This window comes from Lissotriton vulgaris, chromosome 2_1, assembly GCF_964263255.1.
Source record: "Lissotriton vulgaris chromosome 2_1, aLisVul1.2, whole genome shotgun sequence".
Lineage (NCBI taxonomy): Eukaryota > Metazoa > Chordata > Amphibia > Caudata > Salamandridae > Lissotriton > Lissotriton vulgaris.
Window position 1 is genome coordinate 382248436 of NC_141687.1, and position 14964 is coordinate 382263399.

At 50.1% G+C, this 14964-nt stretch overlaps 1 protein-coding gene across 1 annotated transcript in view; it reads left to right on the forward strand.

Moving 5' to 3' along the window:
* TLCD2 (TLC domain containing 2) overlaps positions 1-14964 on the forward strand; it is a 137368-nt gene that overhangs the window by 18470 nt on the left and 103934 nt on the right. The window contains exon 3 of the mRNA XM_086955206.1: positions 132-214. Within this exon, the coding sequence (XP_086811332.1) occupies positions 132-214 (83 nt within the window). The remainder of the gene's footprint in view (positions 1-131; positions 215-14964) is intronic.

A 14964-nucleotide genomic window follows, 5' to 3' on the forward strand; every position in this document is an offset into this window, starting at 1 on the left:
TGCCTTGATAATGTCTTCGATCCTGTAGTTCAGGGCACTGATGTTTCTTCTCCCATGGGCTGCGCAGGGCACTGATGCGGTCGTCTCGCATGCTGAGCGCAAGGCACTGATTCTGTTGCGGTCTTTTGCAGGATATTTTCTCCATGACTTTGTGGATATGATATTGAACCAGAAGCTCCATCAGTCCTGGGAACTGCTTTTCCATCACACAGTGGTGAGTCTTCTGCCCGTGAGCCTGCTGTACAGGTCACGTGTCCCACACTACTACAATAGTGACGCTGCGGTGCACACCGTGTAGAATCTCGTGGTGGGGTGGCACAAGTGGGTGGCCTTTATTCATGGTGTTTCATGACCCTTTGAGGTATGCCCCACTAGAGGGAGTGCTATAAAGTCTGTTCTGATGAGGAAGGGCCCTTTCATGGGCCCTGGCAGTTCTCTCGGAGGGGGGCACCACTTAAGGGAGGAGGCGCAGACCTCCCCGAGGTGTTGCCATCTCACGGCACTGTCTGTTCTTTTTCTGCTGTCTCAATATAACGCCGTGCCTCCATCTGCAGAGCACGTGCTGTGATCATGCTTGTGTATGGCCTGCTATAACCTGGGGGGTGAGTGTTTGAAAAGTTTCCACACCCCGTCCATCATTTTATTTTGTGATGCTGCTGTAACTCTATCTTGGCGCGCTAACCTACAGATGTATAGTGGTCCCTCCTATATCTGCTGCCTGCTCCATGACTGCTGTGCCCTTGTCTTCTCGCTTACCTGGTCTGTCTGTTACTCCTACTTACATGCCCCATAGATCTGTGTGTAGTTTGTTTTGTACATCTCTCATGACCCTACCTTGTGTACACCCGTCTTCTGTATTCCTTGCTCTTTGTTATTGTTACCCTGTTACACACCATCCGAATCTACAGAAAGATGCGTGGACATTTGCCCAAGTTGATTTCCGATGTCTGTGGGAAAAGAAGGTAAAATATGTGGAAATGACAGTGGAAAAAAATAACTTTTTTTTTTATTCCCGACCAATGAATAGCGCATCAGACTGCGCTTGCTGGGTTATTTTTGTTTTCCTAAATGTTCTGGGGAAAAAAGCTTATTGAAATGTGGATCTATGCCCCTCTCATTCAAATGTATCTTCAGATACAATTGGTGAGTCCTGTTGCCAAGGTCTTGCCTCCTTCAGCAGCCTTTCTGTGTCTTAATCCCGGGGTATAAGGTGCACCCTAACCCTAACGCACCTTCCCTCGGGCCTCTCGGCGCGTGTATCTGCCCCTAGCAGCGTGCACGTGCATGATGCTTTTATGTAATAATGATCAGAGTCACTGGATGACTAAGTAACTTGGGCTGGGCAGCTTCTCTGCAAACTGACTATGCAGGCCTCCCTGATCAGACCAGCCGCAGGGTTAATAATAATAATCCACATTTGTAAAGCGTACAATCACCCGTAAGGGTTTCTAGGCGCCGTCGGGAAGATTAAGCAAGCAATTCCCAGAGTCCCATGGTGCTGGGCTAATCTGCCGCCGGTGATCAAACCATGATCCCGGAGTCAGTCGCCCTAGCCGCTGCGCCACACCTCTTCCCTTAGTGCGTGCATTGTTTGTAAGCTGTTAATAGCTGCCATCAAGGTCTCACCTCCCTGGCCCCATACATTCCCCTTTCCTTTCAAATGTTTCTGCACGCTTTCCCTCAGCGTTGACATTCAAGCAGAAATAAAACAAACACTGGGTTATTTCTCTACAAAAAAAATGCCCACTTTATGTACGAAAAACTGAGAAATCTGTGTCTTCCGCAGGAACATCTGCTCTGCAGATCTGGACTGTACATCTGTCCTCCTGAGGCCGCCATTTGCTTGGTGCCGGTGCAACCTGCGGCATTTCTATTTAACAGTCGTGCGGTTTGCGGAAAGGAGTTGCGTCTTTAGCAAAGAAGATTCCAGGGCAGAGGTCACCGGCTCCCGTTCATAATAGGATGAGGCGATAATTCCTGAAATCCACACTGAGCTTGGGAGGCGGAGGGGTGCGACGGGAGGAGGGTGGCCTGAAAAGACTTGAGGTGACTGGAGGCTCAGGACAGCCTGCCCCGTGCGTGTCAGCCCCCTGGGGCGCGCGGAATGCATGCCCTGAGCTGAACTCGGACTTGTACCCTCTTGGTCTAGGAGTGACGACCCCCCCCCCCCCCTCCCTTGAAGGGCGGAGGGCGTTTATAGTGAAGTGAAGCTTTCAGGGTTCAGCTGTGAGGAAGGGAGGGGCGTGGGCGGCGTGAAGCCTGAGGCAGCCTGCTGTGGGCGTGTGGTGCCCTTGGAGTTTCCCCTGCGCTGCTGAAGTGTGTGGTCTGGCCCTGCGTTTAGCGGTAGTAGGAGCCATATATTGCTGCCTCCCTCTGGAGATGGTGATGTGGAATACAAAATTTTCTAGCTGTCTCCAAGAATGTTAGATTTTTAGATTCTATTAAGGACAAGGAGGCGAGGATTATGCTTTCTCATTTCTTTACTGCAAAACACAGCAGCCAATGAAAGTAAAACTACACATGTAAAAAACTACAATATCCATGAGGCTTTGAACCACGCCTCCAATATAACATCCAATCACATCATGAACAAGCATACAAAGTAGAGAGACACTAATACTGCCTCCTCTTTCTTTGCGCAAAGAAGTCCCATAAGAACAAACAAAGTCTTTGAATTCTCAACGGAGAAATTAACAGTTCCCGTAATAGGTTCTCAACGGAGAACAATCCACCACAAGCGAAAACGTCTGTTTCCATCCTGAAGGCACGACCACTCCATCTGGAGAAGGCACTCAACTTTTGTTGGAATAATTTCCTACAATAGAAAAATAAGTTTGAGAAAGGGAGCCCACAACTACATTTCTCTTTGGGCGGGCATAAAAGCTGTTAAACAGCATGACATCAAAACAACTTTACAGTTGAACAACTGTCCCACCGGGTGGGATAATACTCACCTCCGTGTCCTTAATAGAATCTAACATTCTTGTCGCGATAGCTAGAAATTTTGTATTGTATGGCTGGACCGGAGGCTTCTGATTATGCTGGTTCAAAGCTCATCAATCACAGCATCAGAAACAGGAGGAATAGGTTTGTAATAAAACACTTTAAACATTGAGTCAGACGACCAATCAGCTGCTTTAAGAATGTCCTCTAAGCGGGACCCTAATAAATAGGCCTTAGAAGCCGTAGCTCCTCTAGCGGAGTGAGCACCATAAACAGAAACATCAATGCCAGATTCAGACATGATCCACCTGACCCACCTAGCTAGCGTAGCAGCAGGGACTGATTTGAAGGGTTTCTGAACAGAAATTAACAACTGACCCAAAGGATCCACCCTGTGAGAAATAGTACGTTCTTCATACACTTTTAAACACTGTAACACACACAATTTATTATTGTGAGGAAAAGCAGGACACTCCACCGACTAGACATAGTCTTAGTCTTTCTCGTGATAGTGAAGGAAACACCCTGTGGAGAGAACATCCTACCAGCTAGGTCTAAGGCTCTGACATCTGACACTCTTCGACAAGAAATAAGACAAAGCAACATAGTAAGCTTGGCAGAAAGCTGCTTCAATGAAAGATCAACATTGTTGGGCCAGGATTCCAAAAGAGTGAGAACTTTAGTAACATCCCATAGCGTGGAATACTAGGCCGAGGGGGGTTAGACACCGAACCCCTTTAAGTAATTTGCAGACCAGGGAATGCATCCCCACAGGTTTACCATCCACATGATCGTGACCAGCCGAAATAGCGGACCTGAAATTATTAACAGACCTGTAGGCAAGTCCAGACTCGGCACATTCGGACAAGAAATTCAATACTTCAGTTAAAGATGATCCCACGGGATCCACCTGTTTTGAAAGGCACCAACCCATCCATCGCTTCCATGAAGCAGAATATCGTTTCTGGGTGGAATGAGCCCACGCTTGTTGCATAAAATTGGCAGCCGCTTGTGAAAGTCCTGTAATGCTCTCATGTCGCCGGAGTGCGTCCACACCATCAATGTTAACTGGTTCTGCAGAACTAAGGGGTGGCACGACCCCACTGGGTCCTGGAGAAGCGTCGGGAGAGTTGGAAGCTGGAAGTTCTACAGACAACTCCAACAGAGTGGGAAGCCAAGACTGAGTCGACCAAAACGGAGTCACTAGTACTAGAGAGGCTCTCTGGCACCTGACAAAGGCTGCCACCCTCGGTATCAATGCAAACGGAGGAAAAGCAGAATTCCTCTGTAGCCCCCATTGTTGCAGGAATGCATCCGTTCCCATCGCCATCGGATCCGGTCTCCAACTGAAGAACCGGGGAAGCTGGGCGTTGAGGCTCGAGGCAAAGAGATCTATCTGGCAGGGGCCACGCATAACCATGATCTGTGCAAACAGCGAGGGTAGAAGTCTCCAATCGCTGAAATCACGCTGAAACCGGGAGTTCCAATTCACCAACTGATTGAACTTCCCGGGTAGATACTCTGCCACCACTGAGATCTTGCGATCTAGGCAAAACTGCCAAAACTCTTTCACAATGTGTACTAGCATCTGGGGCCTCGTCCCCCCCAGATGGTTGATGTATCTCACCCCTGAGACATTGTCCATTCGCAGCAGTTGCTCCTCAGCGGTGAGATAGACTTGATGGCAAAGGACCCTGCTAACCACTCCAGACAATTTATGTGTGAGCTGAGTTCGTCTGCGGACCATCTTCCTCCAGTGGTAAAATCTCCACAGCGAGCGCCCCAACCCCACTGACTGGCGTCTGATTCGATCACCACGTCCGGGGCGGATCCGAAGATTGCTCTCCCATTCCAAGCTGTTATGTGCTCCAACCACCAATGAAGCTCCTTTCGAGCTTCCGGAGATAGGGGAATGAGATGGTCGTAATGATGGTTCTTTCTCAGATAAAAGATTTTTAACCTCTGAAGGGTTCTGTAATGTAAAGGTCCGGGGAAGATAGCTTGGATCGAGGAGGACAGGAGGCCCACAATTAGCCAGCACTCTCAAAGAAATCATCTCCTTGGTTAAGGTGGATCTGATTTCCCTCTTTATGGACCTGATTTTGCTCATAGGAAGAAGCAGTTGAGTGGATACTGAATCTATCATGAAGCCCAGAAATTCCATCTGTTGGCTTGGTAACATCACAGATTTCTTGACATTGATAATGAACCCCAGATTCTGTAGCAGGGACGTCGTCCACTCCAGATGAGTAAGGAGGAGACCTCGATCCTGCGCCAGAATCAACATGTCGTCGAGGTAAACAATGAGGCGCACCCCCATCTCTCGAAGGCGAGAGACCACTGGTTGGAGTAGTTTAGTGAACACCCATGGTGCTGAGGAGAGGCCGAAGGGGAGTGAACGATATCGGTACCATCGCCCTTTCCAAGGAAACTGTAAGAATTTTTGATGAGGGGCAAATGGGGACCGTTAGATCAGCATCTTTTAAATCCAGGCGGACCATCCTGTCCTTCTCCAGCAGGAGATCTTGCAAGAGGTGAATACCCTCCATCTTGAAGTGACGATACACTACAAATGGGTTGTAATCTCTCACATTTAGAACCAGGCGCTGGCCGCCACCTTTTTTCTGAACAAGAAAGACATTGCTGCAAAACCCTCCTGGAATGAAGGGTCCTACAGCAATGGCCTGTTTGGCTAGCAACTCTTCTAGCTCTGAGTCTATAAGACTCTGCTCTCGATGGTGAAAAAGGAGAGGGGGGAAGAGGGAAGGCCTGCTGAGGGCACTCAGTCATCTCTATGTAATACCCCTGAACCGTCTGAAGGATCCAAACGTCTGACGTAAGGGTCTCCCAATTCCTTACAAAATGTCTCAACCTGCCCCCTAGAGGCATAACGGGAGTCGTCAGACTTACCGGAGGACTGATTATCGAAGTTCTTGTAGCCTCGGTTGACCCCTCGATTAAAGCGGCCTCTAAAACCGCGGGATCTGGACGGGTAGAACCCCACCTGATCGGGTTCCTGGGTGTATCCCCCTCTGCCACGTCGAGGGGTGTATACTCTCTGGGGACTGTTATTAGAGAAGCATCCGGTCGAACGTCCCCTGCCACGCCCAGCCCTTCCAGAGACCACCTGTAAAACTCTCTTCAGAGATGCTTGCGACTTGTCAAGGGACGCAAACGTGCTAACAAATTTCGCAATGTCTTTTACAAATTTGTCGCCAAATAACTGCCCTTCGGCCAGAGGACCTGGCTCTGAAGAGGCCAACTCCACCAGCTGTGGGTCAATGCGCAATAGGACAGACTTCCTTCTCTCAGACGCAAGGGCGCAGTTAGCGTTCCCATAGCTCGTTGCGCCCAGCCAGCCAGTACCTCGGGATGGATGATAGCGCCGGTTTACTGAGCCTGGAGGGCCAATGCAAGTATTTTTGCCAAAGGGCCTGAAAGGTCTAGGACCATGTCTTGGCACGCTCTGAGCGCGCGATCAATCCCCTTCTTGGGGTCCTTCTTGTATTTCTTGAGGAAGGTAGTCATAGACGTATCAATATCAGGGGTAAGGGCTACCTTGTGGGCCAGGTCGGGACGGGGACATTCGGACCTCAGGCGTGCCCTGACTTCCTTATCAAATCCCTTGCGCAGGTGGGTTTGAAGATATTCGGCCACCGCAGGGGGAGGGACCCAGTCTGAAGACCCAGGGTGGACAATGTCCGCAGGGTCAAACAAAAAGGGGGAGGGAGTAACTGGGGAGGAGGAATGTTTGCGCTTCTTGGCGCATTTACGTGGCTTGGGAACAGGTGAGGAACTCGTGTCCGTGTCTGTGCCAGTGGAGGTGTCAGTGACCGGAATAGGGGAGGACTGCGGTGGAGGAAGGGAAGAGGTGGAATCCTTGGCGCCATCCTTAGACTTACACAGCTTAGAATAGGAATGTGAATGAGGCCACGAGGACTCAGTGGGCGCATGGGGAATAGGGGAAGGGGTCTGGCCAGGGTTAGAAGGCGTGGAGGCCTTGGGAGCACCAGGAACAAGCAACTCCAATTTCTTTGCTACGGGAAGCAGGGCGGTTGACAAAGCTTTGTCTAATTTGGCATCAAGCTTCTTGTCAATGAGGTCCTCCATTGTCTCGTCATTATAATATTCCTCTTCGCCCAGTTCATTACATGCAGGTACCTCCTCCTGGTAGTAGTCGAACTCTTCCATAATCACAAGGAATTGCAATTCCAATCAAATTCCCAGAGGGAAGCTCAGATCACAGCCCAGGTATAGGGCGTCGGTCGGGAGTAGTGCCAGGCACAGGAGCCGTGAAAAAATATAATTATACAATGCCAAAGGGAGATATCCAGTCCTATTCTAGGACTAAAGGATGTATTTTGCCCTTATTAATGAAAAGAAGGGCTTCCAAAAATTACCCCACTTCCACACTCTCAGGGAAGGTAGGGGTTACGGCCAATAGCCTTTGATTTCAATCATGGTGAAAAACGCTGCCTATTTTGTCCAAAAAACGGCCTACCAGCTACTGGCCACCTGCGTGATTCCCCACTTCAGCTGGGGGGGGGGGGGGTAGAGCGTCTGCTGGCACACAATCACGGGGCTGCGCGTACAAGGACACGCGTGAGCTCCCGAGATGCACGCTGAAGCCGGGCTGGTCTCAGCATGCGTTTCACTCCCCTGGGGGTGGGCCAAGTCCCTCTGAAATGCGGCCGTAATGAAGGCAGCCGCGGCTGCAGGAAGCTAGTGGACACGGCCTAAAGTGCAACACGCGCTCGTAATAAAACCCTGTAAGGGCTTAGAGCGGGCCGGAGAAGCCGCGCTCTAAGACCAGGAGGTAGGGGGGAAGGGCGCCGCGAACAGCACCGGCAGAACGAGGCAACCAGCACCGCGAGTAATCAAAAATGAAACACAACAACGTGCACAGGATAACAGTAGCATATATCAGATGCATCAAGTTAGCTTTATAAAACCTGCAGAAAACTTGGTTGAGTCAAACAAGCATACAAAGTAAAGAGCACTTATCTGGGCTGCGGAGCAGCAAAGAAAGAGGAGGCAGGATTAGTGTCTCTCTACTTTGCATGCTTGTTCATGATGTGATTGGACGTTATATTGGAGGCGTGGTTCAAAGCCTAATGGATATTGTAGATTTTTACATGTGTCGTTTTACTTTCATTGGCTGCTGTGTTTTGCAGTAAAGAAATGAGAAAGCATAATCAGAAGCCTCAGGTCCTGCCATAGAATCACACGGGTGGGGCAGCAGTGTAGCCCTGGTTTGGAGAGGCCTCCCGCCTACAAACTGGCTGTCCAGGCGCTAGTAAAATGACCATGTGAGGTGCTCCCGTCTTCCTGCAATATACGCTTTACCAGCTACATATTTGAGTGAAAGAGCGCGCCCCGGGCAGGGCCGCGGAGCTAAAATCCCTTCCCCCATCTTTGTGCAAGGGGCAGGGTTTCAGATCATGGGGGTATACAGGCAGGGCCGGCCTTGGGCATGGGTGAGCTGGCGCCAGTATTCCGAGGGGTGCAGCAGGGAAATGCCTAATTTAATATCATGCAGACAGCCGCTCGTCCAACCCACCTGGTCTCAAACCGGTCCTGTTAAAGCCTTTCAATCAACACGTACAGTACCTCAGTGTAATTGTTACCACCCAACAACTCCTTGCTCTCCTCGCACCTTTCGCCCTCACAATGCAGTGACCTCCTAGCGCGACAACAAACACCCAATTTTCTTTCCGGCCAGGATGTTGTCCCGGTCGGTCTGATTTTGGGCCGGCCCCCTGTACAGGTGTGGGGGCAGGGAGCGTCGGCCTTTCGCTGACTCCATGGCCCCAGTGGGTTAAGCAGTGGGTGTTTGTGGTGTGAATGTTACTAAGAAGAGAAGAGACGAGGGCACGTTTTGAAGGTTTCGGAGTCATAGGCGAGGTTGATATTTGAGCCTCTCCACAGTAGCACAGGTCTTGGTAGTTTTAGCTTTCACGTGGTTGGTGGGGATGGGGGAGGGGGTGGGGGTAGTGGCAGCTCCTCCGCTAAGGTGGAGGAGCGTCACCCCACTGCCAGTGAGCAGCAAGAAAGCAAAAACCTAAAATGAAAATAACAATGTTTTTATTATTGTATTTCGTCCTCCTGCTGCTGCAGTGTGTGAGGGGGCGGAGCTGCAGGGGAAGATGCTAGTACAGTTCTGTGCACAATGACTGTTTGGTAGGCACTCTCGGGTGCCCAAAATAGTCATGCGCACTCCCCCTTCCCCCCTCCTTTCTTCCTCATTCAGGCTGCATTACAGCCTGCATGGAGAACATGCCCACCCCTACAGTACCTAGAGGTGTGCCGTGGCAACGCTCAGACCAGTCACAACACTGCATTGCAGCACTGTGATTGGTCAGAGTAGTCTGGGTGCCTGCTTCCTGGTCCGACCTGGAGTCGGACTCAGGCGAGCAGAAAAGAAGACGCAGGACCCGGCAGCAGCAAGGTATGTTGTTGTGGTTTTTTTATTTTATTTTTTAAATGCAGCCCACGACCCCCCCCCCCCCCCCCCCCCCCACCCCCCCCTCGCTATGAGCCGTGCTGTCTGCCCCTGGCATAGGTGCGGGCATAACCACCAGGGGGCAGTTGGGACTAGATACTAGATTTAGAAGAGCTCAAAGACCTGGACAACATAAACACAACAAGGAGTTCGACTGGGGACAGTTGGTAGAGCGTGAGAGAGGGTTTGGGGATGCAAGGGGAGGGCTGCGAATGGAAGAACATACAGTGGGGAAAATTAATATTTTGCATTTTAAAGGAGGGATTGTTATGTATTCGAATCGTTTATTGAATGTATTTTTATAAATTGGTTCAGGAACTAAAAGTCTGTCCTACTAAAGTGGCCTTTTATGCTACAGAGGTTTGTGGTCTGTTTCATTGCACAGTCAACCTCCTATGAGACCACTATCCGGTGTAACTCCGTTTTATATAGCATTCTGGTGTTCAAACATTAAGCATTGCCCTTTAACCGGTTCGATGCTGATGACGGAACCGCTCCGTCATCAGCTGCGGGTGCACTGTGCTGGTGATGGAGCGGTTCCGTCATGGCCCGCTCGGAACGCCTGCGCGTTGCGAATTCCGCGCCTGCGCTGGACGTTCCATTGAGCAGGGCGGGCCATGACGGAACCGCTCCGTCATGAGCACAGCTCAACCGAGGCTGGTGACGGAGCGGTTCCGTCACCAGCATGCGGCCGCCGCGCGACCGCCCCGCCCCCTTAACACTGCGGCAGTGAAGGGGTTAACTATTATTCCTGTCAGATGTTTTTTTTTTTTTTTTTTTTTGCAGAGCATGTTATACCATCCTTTGCACAAATAACATTTATTCTTTTGTAAAATGCCTCACCTGTCCGGTGTTTGTTCCACCGTTTTGTATTCTGAGACAAACAAAGAAATGATGGGTGCAGTGTATGAATTAATCTCAGCTATGTTGCATTCCATTCCAGGTTTTTTTTTTTTGTTCAACTGCCTGTATTGTAATTATTTATCGGATTCTTGAGTGCTTTTCAGGATGCAGTTGGTAGGGAAAGCGGGACAGGTTGTGGGTCTGGGGAAGGTGCGAACAAGCAGTTTCGTATGCCTGAGGTGGGTGCAGGGACAGGCTGCATGCCCTCAGCATTGCTGCCCACCTGTGGGCTCGGAGATCTGTTCCTCTGAAAAAACTGCATCTAGGATTAGGTGAAACCATGTTCCTGGGGCAGGGCCGTGCATCTAGCATAAGGTTTATAAACCTGGCAAAAGGGATACATTACGGCTTCATCGGAAAATAAAATGATGGACGGAGTGTTGCAACTTTTTCAACACTTCCCCCCCCCCCCCCCCCCTCCCCCCCCCCCCACCTCCCCCCCCCCACCTAGTCGCCGATCTGGGTTTCATCCATTGTTGTTTTGATCGCCATATCACTCCAGTTTGGAACCAGCCATAATCAAATCAGTCTTGACCCTGTTCCCCATGGCAACAGTCCAGCCCGAACTTCCAAGCCAGGCCCTCCCTGGACTGGAAACCAGCATCCTGGGACCGGTTTTGGGCTTTCAGCCCTCATCAACACACAGCGAGCAGGACACCCACGTTTGAGCATACCACTTAAGGTGCACATAGCAACATCACAACATAAAATGATGGACAGAGTGTTGAAACTTTTCTGGAAGTTCAGGCCGGACTGTTCCAATGAGGAGCAGGGTGAAAAGACGGATTTGCACATGGCTGGATCTAGACTGGGAAATAATGATGGATTAAACTCAGATCTGTGAAGGGCAGTGAGTGAAAGGTTTCTTCTACACCCCGTCCCTCATTTTATTTCGTGATGTTGTATTAAGGCTTCTCCATACCTAAACTCTTAGCCCCAAAGGTGACTGACCCAGGATTGTAAAATGTTTTAGTGCCCCAGCGTTACGAAAACATACGTGTGTATTCGGTGAGATAAATATGCGAGCAGTTTAAACTGCAGTTAAATAGTACACGCCCACCACTACCACACCTGTACAGGTAACAGCAGAGTTAACAATCTTCCAAGGGAGAAAAGAGCATCATTTGAAGGCCGTCGTTTACAGCTTAACAGAAAAAGGCAAATGTGTTGCAGTGCTTTCTTAACTGCTTTCCATGAATGACTCCCTGTCATTAGAAGGCCTGTTCAGCGCGTCATTCCCAAGGCTACACGGTAGGGAGGGTGAGCGCAGTCACAGGTGTTATAAAGCAGACCTGTTTTGTAACCAAGCACTAACCATTGCATAAGTTTTCCCGTGCATGCTCCTAAACAAAGACGTATTGAGGACTTTCTCACTTGTGGTAAGGAGGGTGCATTTTGTGTAAAGCAAACGGGAGCTGTGCTCTTCAGAGAGCTGTGGGAGGCAGGGACTTCAAACAAGAGACCTGAGCCACTCGGGTACGAGGTTAGTTCTTTATTTTATGTTCAAAACTTACGTTGCACCCAGAGCTCGCCGGCCTGTTGGGGCTCTCGGATCCCCCCAGGATCGCACAGTCGCCCACTTTCCGCGCACCGCCACAGTCTCACAGCCTCCACCCTCAACGTTCCATCGTGTCAGCCTCTACTGCACGCGCACCTCACGAGCGTGTCAGCCTCTGCTTGCACGCGCACCTCGCCTCTAAAAGCTGCCAAGCCTCTCCTTAGTGAGCGCGCGGCGGGGCCACAGGGAAAGGGGTCGACAGGTGCAAAGGGCACATTATTCCTAGTCTCGTGGCAGGGTAAGGCTGGGAAGGACCGGGGCCTCAGTTCTTAATAACTGTTGCTCTGCTCGTTCTTGAATCAACATAAGTACACACAGTCGGCTGCCGTCTAATGATTTTATACATCTGGGTGTCTCGTTGAACCTTTAGCAGAGGCTCAACTAGAGCCAAATGTCGAGGGGGGGACGGGGGATAATTTTTCCAGCAATAGGCAGAGTGGAGATGCAGGGGCTCTAAGAAGGGGTGAAAAAACAACAAAGCCTCGTTAACACGCACATGGTATTTTAAAGACCTGTGAAGCACTCGGTGTGCAGCACACGGGAGGGGGGGGGGGCATGGGGGATGCTGAACCCTTTTGAGCCCTTTGGCGTTGCGCGCCTGCCTCATAGGTTTAGTGGAACATTCTCAGATATTTAGAATTCCAAATACCAGTTGAAGTGCCATTCTTCCAACTAGACACATCAGGCATGTAGCAGATGGGGGATCTGCAACCCAAAATTAATTTTTTTCCTCGATAATTGAGTACTTCAGAATTGTCCAAAAGAGAAGGGTGGGTTTGCCACGTTCCGCTTTCCTCTCAAAGTTCAGCGTGGGCCTTAACTTTATTTGTAGCAGAGCAAACTGCCCTCACTAGCACATCCCTCCATGCTCCGTAGAGGCATGCCAAAACCCCATACCATTCAGCCCTCTGTTTCTCTGCTGCGACTGCTAACATAAAGCCAATAAAAATTGCGGTCAAATCTTGCTTCTCCCTCCCCTGGTCTTGCGCCCATATGTGGTGCTTCTAGGGGGGATCTTGCACGTCCCAGCTGGGGCTCCCCTAGGCAGCTGCCTAGTCTGCCCCCTCGCCCTCCAGTGGCCCTGGACTGACCCGTGGTTAGATGTAGCCGTGGCGAGGGTGGTAGGTGGCAAAGCCTCTTATCTGAGGAGTGACGGAGGGCACCTGAGCCTGCGGTCATGTCCTTGCCCTGCCCGCCCTCGCGCTCTGCTGCAGGCGAGCAATCTGCATTCCCGAGCAGTTTATGCAATGCTCTCCAGGATCTTTTGTAACGTGCCCCGCCCCTGTTATATCACTTTACAACGGAAGATGTTGGAACTGATAGGGCGCTCCTCGTCCTCATGACCTCTACCGGCTCTGCAGAGCAGGCGCTGTCTGGGTGGGGCATGCGCTGTGGCGCCGCCTGTGCGGGGCAGGCGCTGTGTGCATCCAGCATGTCCACGCAGTGCACGGGTAGCAAATGGTCGTACATCTTCCTTCGATTCAGCTTCCTTCATTTTTAAATGACTCCCCTTTCATGCAGACGAGTCCACCGAGTAATCATGCTTTCAAGCCCTGTTCCCCAGCGCCTTGACACCCTCACGGGTATGTAGCGCGCTTTAGAAATGCAGCGATTGATTGTTCCCGGTGGCCTAACCTAACATCGTTGGGGCCCCCCTGCGGAATATGACGAGGGCCCCCTGAGTCTTCCATCTCTCTTTCTCGCTTTCTCTTTCTCTCACTTTCTCGCGCTCGCTCTCTTTCTCTCTCTTCCCTCTGTGTTACGCTCCTGTCTGTTCGATATGGACAAATATTCATGTGAAACAGAGGAATACAGCACTAAAAACACAGGATTAAACTCCTGTACCATTAGAAGCCTTTTGGTCAGTCCGTTGCTAACCATTGGCGGGTAGTGACCTCTTGTAACTAACTTTTACTTGCTTCTTTTTCAATGCCTTTCTTTCCGCTTCTTGTGTGCGACCTCTCTGAAGTAGCATGGCTTCCCTACCATCATTTGGACTGGATGAACCCAACCCACATTTAGGGAACCCTTTTCTTTGCTTTAACACTTCACATGAGTGCATGTGTCTTCTTGCTTTCATACGCCACTCTCTCCACCAGTCGCCACCCCAAGGCTATCCTTGTTGCTTGCTCTTTGCTTCCCCCCCCCCTCCTCCCAGGCTGCCTTTTTAGGTTTCACCTAAGAGAGCGTAAGCACTATCTCTTGCAAGACCTTTTGTTCCCTTACAGTGGGCTTAGAGGACTCCCATTGCCACTGGTAAGCTCCATTGTCTCTCATTTGCTAGATTCTTCATCTGCTTCCGTTAGCTTCCTTCCTCCTCGTGTGCTTGTCCCTCCCCTGGAGCATGGATGCATTACTTTCACTGCTTATTTTTCAGGCACCACTCTTTTCTTTTTTGTTTAGGCACCTTCAAAAATGCATGTGTTGGTGTTTTCCATCCACCCTCTCTCCGTTGTCTGCAGTTTCCCAGCCACCTGCCCACAGTTGCCATTTTGTCTTTTTAAACATAAACTGCTTGTAGTTTTTCTGTTCCCTTCACCCCCCCCTCTCCTCAGTTGCGCCATCTTATTGTGTTTTTTTCTCTTCTTTCTTTTAAAGAGCCCAGCAGTTGCGTTTTGCTTTTTGGCCTTTTCTTTCGTGAAGGGTGCTTTTGCGCACATTTGTTTTTCAAATTTAACACTCACAGATAGGTATGTGCAATGTTGGAATGCTAAAGAAATAAAATGGTGACTGCGTCATGCCATATGCATATGTGGTGGCTCCAATGCATTTATATTTCGCCATGCTGGGCTGCCGTAGCGCCATAACTCATGCATGATGACTGATGCGCGTGTGTATATATACACTTTTTTTTTTGCCAATACTGTTCAGCATTGTATAACGAGCATTGTTTTTTACTTGTGAAAGAAAAAAAAGGCCTCCGCAAAAAGACCTATTGGCTATGCCCATGCTTTTTTTTTTTTTTTAACTTTCCCTGGGCACAAATGGGCAGATGTAAAGGAGGTCGGAGTATATGCAGAGATGCTGCTGCATGGAAGCTGAACCCCTCAAAACTAAA